At 28.2% G+C, this 9,259-nt stretch overlaps 1 protein-coding gene across 1 annotated transcript; it reads right to left on the bottom strand.

Moving 5' to 3' along the window:
• Nucleotides 1–2,431: 2,431 nt before the first annotated feature.
• Nucleotides 2,432–8,879, bottom strand: LOC112797059 (chlorophyll synthase, chloroplastic). The gene is made up of 15 exons (XM_025839813.3): nt 8,651–8,879; nt 8,428–8,463; nt 8,225–8,304; nt 7,810–7,897; nt 7,024–7,109; nt 6,829–6,915; nt 6,596–6,661; nt 6,401–6,484; nt 5,355–5,416; nt 4,669–4,744; nt 4,291–4,353; nt 4,088–4,169; nt 3,449–3,525; nt 3,083–3,130; nt 2,432–2,847 (listed from the first exon to the last, which is right to left on the bottom strand). Exons 1-15 carry the CDS (start codon nt 8,877–8,879, stop codon nt 2,785–2,787), a joined length of 1,227 nt encoding a protein of 408 aa, XP_025695598.1. The 3' UTR covers nt 2,432–2,784.
• Nucleotides 8,880–9,259: the final 380 nt, after the last annotated feature.

Raw genomic sequence — 9,259 nt, 5'->3', positions numbered from 1 at the left:
GAGAAAATTCCACTCCCCTCCCCTGCGAGATATTAAAATGACACTCCTCTCCTCTCTATTTTATAAATGTACATTCTGCTCCCTTCTAACTTTTAAAAAACCTCCTCTTTAATCCATTTTAAACTTTTTAAGTTAACTAATGTTAAATTTATCTATTTTTAAAGAAAAAATTTATTTTCTAAAAAAATATCCATTAATAAAAAATTTATTTTTTATCATTAAATTTTGCTTACTAAAATATCTTTTAATAAAGTATTCTTTTATTGATTAAATTGAATTTTTTAAAAATTTAATAATTATATTATTTTCTTTCTAAAATACTCTTCAATAATTTTTTAATTATTAAATTATAATTTTACTAAAAATTTTGTTAACAATTTTTTTATATTTTATTATTAATTTTTTTATATCTGTATATATTATTTTAACATTAAATAAAAAATTTTAGTAAGATTATTTCTCAATATCAATATATATTAATTGTTATACATATTAACGATGGTAAGATTTTTTTATTTAATGTTAAAATAATATATATTGATATAAAAAAATTAATAGTAAATATAAAAATAATTATTAACAAAAATTTTAGTAAAATCAAAATTTAATAATTAAAAATTTATTAAAGGCTAGGTATCTTAGAAAAAAATAATTTAATTATTAATTTTTTAAAAAATATTTTGGTAAAAATGCAATTTAATCAATAAAAAAAATTATTAAAGAGTATTTTGGTAAGCAAAATTTAATGATAAAAAATAAAATTTTTGTAAATGGGTATTTTTTAAAAATAATTTTTCTTAAAAAATAGATAAAGTTAATATTAATCAATATAAAAAGTTTAAAATGGATTAAAGAAGAGGTTTTTTAAAAGTTAGAAGGGAGGAGAATGTACATTTATAAAATAGAGGGAAGGAGAGCGTTATTTTAGCATCTCGTAGGAGAGTAGAGTGAAATTTTCTCTTATAATTAAAATTAATTTAAAATTTAAAAACTAAAATTTCTCTCACTTCCTACCCAATTCATAGTTAGTTATTATTTCCTTCTCTTACGTTTCTTCTCTCTGTAATACGATTTTCTTCTTTCTTCTATTCTGCTACAATATTCCAATTTGTATCTGCAAAAAAAAAAGAATTCAAAGTCAATGCATTTAGAAAAAAATTAATCCCTTACTTATTGTACCTTTGATAAAATACAGGATCTGTTTTACGACTTTCTAGTGATGAATGGTCGAATATAATTATATACACATCTAAAATTTTAAGTTATACAAAAAATATTTTTAAAACACATCCAAAATCATAAATCTAAAATTTAAATTTAAACATTAAAAAATAATTGTAACACATCTAAAATTATGAAGTTATACTAAAAATATTTTAGTTATACATAAAATATTTTTGAAACACATTCAAAATCATAAATCTAACATTTAAATTTAAACATTAAAAAATAATTATAACACATCTAAATTATAAAGTTATACAGAAAATATTTTTGAAATACTTCCAAAATACAGAAATTGCACGTACAAAAATAATTTAACATCGCAATACATATGAAAATCTCTTCAGGCCATCTTATTCCATTTTTTATTTCAAAAAAAATAAAAAACTTATACAGAATAATAATAAAAAAGTAATGGTGTCAGAGACCTATCCAAACCTTAGGTAAATTTTCAGCATGGCGACGTTGATGCAGACGAACGGCGACGAGGAGGAGGAAAGCGGCGACGAAGATGAGTGTTAACGAAGGGGAATGTGGTGTTGTGAATGAGCACCGAGAAGGAGGAAGGCAGCGTCGAGGATGAGCGCGGAAGAGGAAGGTGGCGCAGATGAACGACGGCGGAAGATGACTTCTCGATGTGCGCTTTTGAGTTTTTTCATGTGCACCGAGGATGACTTCTTTGAGTATTTTGTATTGGTTTAGTTAATAATTAGATGGTTTAAAGTTTATTTTATAATTTTAAAATCAAAATTTTTGAATTTTGAATATTTTATTTTTAGATATGTATTTAAATTATAATATATTAATAATTAAATATATTAAATCTGAAATAGAAATTTAAATTTTAAATTTTAAATTTTAGTTTTATTTAGTTTGTATTTTGAATATGTATTTAATTTTTAAAAGACACTAAATCTATTCATAATTTTTAGATGTGTTTATTTTATTTTTTTTAAATTATTGTAATAAAAAGTTGAATATTGTACCATTTTACCTAGTTGAATTGTATTCTTTTTCTATGAAACTTTGTATTAACAGTCAAGTTAGCACTTGCTAAAGATGGATGCCCTCTATATAAACTTCCACTCTTGACTTAAAAAACAAGTCAACCATCCAAACTCTCATGTTAGTTGAAAATCTCCTCACTGAATATATAAGAAGCAGCCAATTTGAATGAAGAAGCAGCCAAGAGCAACATTATATATAGTTAGGGACAAATATGATTTATATATCCAAGTGAGGAAAGTAGTTATAAACTAGTTAATTACACAGTTATACCAGAATTAACACAAGTAATATTCCTTTCCTCCTGACAGTAAGTTCTAAAAAACATGAAAGGAAATCGTTGTGTCAAAATAGTACATTGTGTTTAATTTGTTAGGCTTCCTAGAAAGACATTTCTTAATTAAACCTCATGGAATAATTAAACGGCACCAAAAAGAAAAAATGAAATATACTAGAATGCACCTATCTTAATAATATCACTTCTTCATCTAATTATTAATTCGATCTATATGAATTCCTTGGCTTCCTATGTAACTTTTGTACATTAACTAATCATCAGTGGCAACTTGCAAGAGCAGTCACCAACATGCCAAGTACCAGAAATGGCTGTGCACTAGCCTGCAAACATTAAAATAAGATAATGTGATTGAACGGTTAAATGATTGAAATTTATGATACATATATAAAAAATTATTTAACAATATAAAGCCATAAGACATATATTTCAATAATAGATAATTGAAAAAGAGAAAACTAATTTATAAGAACATACATAAAGAAAATGTGTCTAAACTATTTTATTTAAGAAACAGAGAGATAGTATCAACCAAAGTTTTACGTGGTGAACATGTACCTGATATTTAACATCGTATTTCTCAGGGTCCTTGAGGAAGTACTGGAACTGAGAGGCAAAAGGCAATAAGCTAATCATTTAGTACTTAGAAGGGAATTTTCATATTTTTTAAGAGTGAAGTATTCTGTTTTTATTTTTTCAAATTAAAGGACAATATGTACTCTATTGAAAGGTTTATACTATAGCATGACTATTGCTAGCTACTAGCTAAGTCAACACACACATACGAGGTATATCTAGGAAACTATGATGATTAACAATTACATCTTAAATGCGCAATTATTAAAATATAGAATCAAGACCAGAAAATAGAAGAATAATTTTGAAATCCTTTATAAAAATGCATGTGATGTGTCGTTACTTTACCTGAAAAATGACTTGTGGAACTGTCAAGAGGAGTAAAGCCAAAGCGTGATATGGTTTACCAGCCCCAAGTAGATATCCTGCAACCATGAATAGTATAATAATGTCGTTAATAATATATACTAATGTAATCTAATTCAATAATTCAATTTTAGTCTAAGATTATTATGCGCATTCCACACAAAAATTTGTTTGCTGCTAGGGATGCTACAGCATGTGCAACTGAAACGAGCACAATTCTACCTGAATTTTTCAGGTTAGGTTTTACATTTTGACCTAAATTTTCAAGATATCAAGTTATTATGCCATTCTAAATACATACATTTTACTTCGTTTAAACCTATTCGATATTAAGACTCAGTACAGCATAGTTGACATATTGCAATGGTTAAAATTTGTTTTTGTGGCGGTTTAAAACGGTAGCCAACCGGTTCGTTGACGCTTGGTGGAACATTGTCCTTAATGTTGAAAACGGTTTACTGTTGATACAACCGCCACTAAATCAAATATTGTGGCGACTTGTTTTCTAAGACGCACATCACATCAAATAATAAATTATTAACATATCATATAAAATACGATAACGACTATAATTATGAAAACACGTATCCATAATTTAGCTACAGAGGAATCAAAATGTACCAACAATAAGTAATTGTGTAATGTCAATAGCCCCAACAGATATCCACTTTGCTGTTTCAGCACCAAAAGCAACTGGAATAGACTGTTTCATAAAGGTATATCATAAAATTTCTGAGACACAGATCAGAAAAGTTCATATTCTAACTAATTAATAAAGTCAAGTCAAGAGATCAGAATAAAAATCAGAGCATAAGTATATATACCTGAAGACCATGAGCTCTGTCCCCTTCCACACTTTTGAAGTCATTGACAATACCAACCCCAAACTACAATTATATGTCATGCAGAAATTAAGCAATAATATTATAAGGATCACCAATACTATATATTTGACATATTTATTTTCATAATTCATATAGGATCAAATAAATTCTTGGTCATTTAAAATTAGCAATTTATAATTTTGGTTTTGCAAAGTTTTAGTGTGATTGGTAAAAATATTTCGTAAAATAAATGAAATTAAAAAACTATAGATCACTAATTTTTATCATGATCAAAAACTTAACCCTATATATATATATATATATATATATATATATATATATATATATATATATATATATATATATGGTAGTACATACTCCAGCTATGCTGTATAATAGTGTGAGAAAAATTATATCTGCTGATAGAGTCCCAAACAAAGCCTGACCAGCCAACCTGTTAGTAAGAGAAATTGATGAAATAATCACATACTAGTAGTAATAACTTGTGACATTGATCATTTTTTAGTTTTATTTTTCAAGATTTTATCAAAAACAAAATAGAGTAAAAAACAATAAACAAAGAATTGTATGTATTATTTTTATTATAATTTTCACTTTTTTTTCTTCATAAAATTTTAAAAATGAAAGTACAAAATGTTTTTCAAACTAAACAGGCCTTTATATTTCTTAATTTTGAAAACAACCATATTAAGTGTACACAAAAAATTAGCCACCAAATTATGTTGGAATACAAAATACACTTTGAAAAAAAGTTAAATTACATATGTATTTATATATAAATACACATAGTAGCGAATTCGGTGATTGATTTTTGGTGTGTACATAGCATTTTTTTCGAAAAATAATGACCTCCTGGCCTCTTCTTCTTGAAAATAAATAAGCTAAGCAGCATTCATGTTTAGAACTAACTAACTCTACTTCAGCATGCAATGGATAAATACCAAAACACTGAATTTTAGTAACTTGAAAAAAAAAGAACCAAATAAATCAAATCAATAGCAACTGGCTACTAGATCTCTTAGCACAGTAAAAATGTACCACACCATGGCAAACTGATGTAACTTGCTCCAAGGGCCAGGTTTCCTATCCATCCATTTCGTTTTAACTAGAAAAATTAGAACACTTGTGAAGCTTAGACAAATGACAATACAAGATAAACGAAACAAGTGATGAAATAATATCTTCTTTAAACAAAAGACATGGAAGACAATATAGTTGTAAACTCACCTTTCTAAATCGGGTACCAAATTACATGTTTTATTTAAAATCAGCACATATACAGAAGGATTAATATGCCTGAGATAGAAGAAAAACTTGTTTTTGTCTTCCATGTTTTCTTTGGTCAACAGAAGATATTACTAGAAAGCGTAATGTTTTTTTTTTTGGGGCCCTACAATGAGTTTCAAAAATATTTAGTATTTAATTTGTTTTAATTTTGTCCCTAATGTCTTTGATAAGTTTCAAAAATAATCTTTTGTTAATTTTTTATAAATAACAATTAGTCAACCTTTTTTTTCAAATTTTACCCTTTAATCATCCTCTATTCTAAAACACTAACTCAGCATGAAATTTGATGGTCTCGGTATGTTTAAAACTTTTAAGTTGTACCAATTAAAAGTTATTAAATTATAACTTTAATGTATTTTCAAAACAATCCTGTAGAATTTATATTTGTAAATGACTTATTTTCTTGCAGTTTTTTCCACACTTCACAAATATAAACAGTCATATACAACATTCTAACAATTTTCCAAATAGCCATCTTCCATTTGGACAATGGAAAAAAACATTGTCCAAAGGCGAGGAAGGCGAGGGTCATGGCTGAGAAAGGAGGGCGAGGCAAAGGCAAACGTAGGGGGAGGACTAGGCAGGCGGGGGGGGGGGGTGGATTTTGGAGTCGAAGGATTAGAATTCGGGCTGGGGTTAAAGTTTTGAAATTTTGAATAATAAAAGATAAAATTTGTAGAAAAAAAAGTTATTTAATTCTTGACATTTAAAAATTAATAATAAATCTTTTTAAATTTTTTGAAAATATTATGAATAAAAAGTATATTTTACGATATTAAAAGTTTAGAAATTTAATAAATACCTTAAAAGGAGGTGCAGAATATATATAAGAGACCAGAGATCCACCTAGTGCAAGATCAAATATTGTAGGAGAAGCATGCCCTGCCTGAAAAATAGAACATTTTAGCAACCCAAACTTGTCATAGATAAATTCACACCAACTTAAAAGAGATGGATCATTGAACTATTAATATTGTAAGTGTACTACTGCACCCACCCATATGTCCAATATACCAGCCAAGGTTAGGCCTCCTAGTAGCAGAAACCATATTTGAGCTATTACCTGCACAGTTTTTAGCAGAATACATGCTCACAATAAGAGTACAGTAAATCTTTTGTCTCGTCACTGACAAAATAATAATGCCTTTTAGGTATGTAACAAAAAATTTAATTAACCTACCGGACAAGTTAATCTCTCACAATTAAAAAAATTTGAAATTTACAACAGACCTCATTCTCAGATATTGCTCCAGAAGGAATTGGTCTGTAAGGTTCATTTATTGCATCAATTTCTCTGTCATACCAATCATTCATAGTCTGAAAGATTGAACACCCCAACAATTTAGCATCATCAAGTCAATTTATTTGTTACATTCAATAATAGCAGCTAGGGAAACATTGAACAACAATCACATCTATCAGTACCTGTGTATATCCCATGAGAAATGGACCAGACATCATCATGCACACAATTGATTTAGCAACATCCTCAAAATCCCAGTGGAAATTTCCTTAACATTATCAGAGATTTGAATGATTCAAATCACATAGCTAAATTTATAGTCAATGTCTCAATGCATTAAAATCTAAAGCACTAACTTTGATCTTAGGATAAAATATGTATGACCAATTTTTATTATGACTAGGGGTGACAAAAATACACGCCAAAGCGGGTACCTGTGGCCTGTGGGTAGTACCCGCAATGGAGAGCTTAACGGGGACCCGCGAATAAATGAGGATGCCAAATCCCCGCAACGGGTGAATTTATTAAAATACCCTCACTTATATATAAAGGTTATATATGTTATATTATTTGAAAAGTATAGGTAACCAACAAAATTGGTGAACAATGTGAACAATAGATATATCGGATGTTCATTTCATTAGGTGTACGGATGGTTATTTCTATTTCATTTTCTTTTTTGTGTAGGTTGGAGATTTTATGTGTTTGTGGATTGTACAAAATTTGTCTTTGGATTGTGTTGTAAGATGATAAATTTGGTTGAATTGTATTGGATTATACTATGGTTGTGTTAATTTTTTTTAGTTTTAAGGATTAATATTCATAGATACCCGCAGGTATTCACCTCTCCCGCGTGGAGAATTAAAAGGGAACGTGGGCAGGGGACATGATATCTATTGTCTTCCCTAGTTATGACCACGCATGCAACATTTAATTAATTATTGTAATGGTAAAATTGATGAAGTTACCAGAGGCAGCAGCACCACAAGCTACCCCCCAAATTAATGGAGGCCAAGTCACAGGTTTTGTGAGTTGAAGACGAACCTTACATTTGTTCTGCACAACATGGAATGCATTAAATGATCTAATGGGTAGATTTTATGAAGTATTTTTTCTATATCAATTTATTTTTTTTTTTTTTAATAAAATCTACACCATTGAATTACTTAGCTTGTTGCATTGACAATGCAATGAACTCATAGATATGCCAATAATTGATACTAACTTAGTGCACATTAACAGAATAACAGGCACTGACAGATTGTAAAAGATACATATTCAGATTTATATGCGAAGTATGGCAGCGTAATTTAAAATATAAAAAAAAAATCACAAATCTAAATAAGAGAATGAGGAAAATTATTTGCAATGTGGTTGACTCACAGTTTCTTGGGCTGCTCCTTTAATACCAAGAAGTTGATTGAAGCTTGAACCGGTTTTAGTTTGTTGGTTAGGTTCATCAACTGCTCAAACCCCCAAATATAAAATAAATAAAATGTGTGAGAAATAGTACTAAACAATGGGAAATGAACAACAAAAAGAAACCATTTTTAAAAAAATAAATTAAGAAAATTATAATAAATGACCTTGATTTCCAGCTGCTCTAATGGCTATTCTCCTCCCTGCAATAATGTAAATACAAACAACCAAAAGCATAAAAAGGAGCAACCTTTAAACAATGTTTGGCTTCTTAGAAACAAATAAACAATGCATCGGATGCATGCAGGATCATTTGGCAACTTGGGTTTAGGAAATATAAAAGAAAATCCAAAAGGGTATTTAATTTGAGAACCTCAATAGTTAACTTACTAGTGAATGAGGGAGGGAAAAATGGTGCAAGAGGAGGTCGAGAATGAACAGTTGTGGTAGATGATGATGATGATAATGATGTTCTTGGTGAAACCGAAAATATTTTGAGTAGGGACGCCATTGAAGATTTATGTACGAGGTTTTTTTTGTGTTTGGACTTTTGAAACAGAGACAAAGACAGAGCAAATGAGAAAGGACTTGGCTTTTTGATGGCAATGTATGTTCTCATAGAAAGGACGTCTTTGAGGTTGACCTGAATCTAAGTTTTTTTTTTTTTTTTTTGGGGTAGGTAGGTACATCTGAAATAAATATTTTAGTTGAATTAATTGTTGTATGAGAAATTTTAGGTAATCCAATTTTAGTTAGTTGATATTCGTCATTATGTTTAAGTCTAATTTTTTTTAAAATTTAGGATTTAGTGTTTATAATTTAGAATTTAGGATTTAAATTTTAAAATAAATAAAATAATTTTAAAAAAAATTAATATTTGTTTAAAAATTAATTTTTAATATTTTTTAACTAGGGTGACTATAATAAATAAATAATATTTTCTAATATCACTTATGTTATAGTTTAAAAATAATTAGTGTTTTGATAATATTTAATGTG

The sequence above is a fragment of the Arachis hypogaea genome, chromosome 4, assembly GCF_003086295.3.
Source record: "Arachis hypogaea cultivar Tifrunner chromosome 4, arahy.Tifrunner.gnm2.J5K5, whole genome shotgun sequence".
NCBI classification, from domain to species: domain Eukaryota; kingdom Viridiplantae; phylum Streptophyta; class Magnoliopsida; order Fabales; family Fabaceae; genus Arachis; species Arachis hypogaea.
This window is presented reverse-complemented; position numbering and strand designations above follow the sequence as displayed.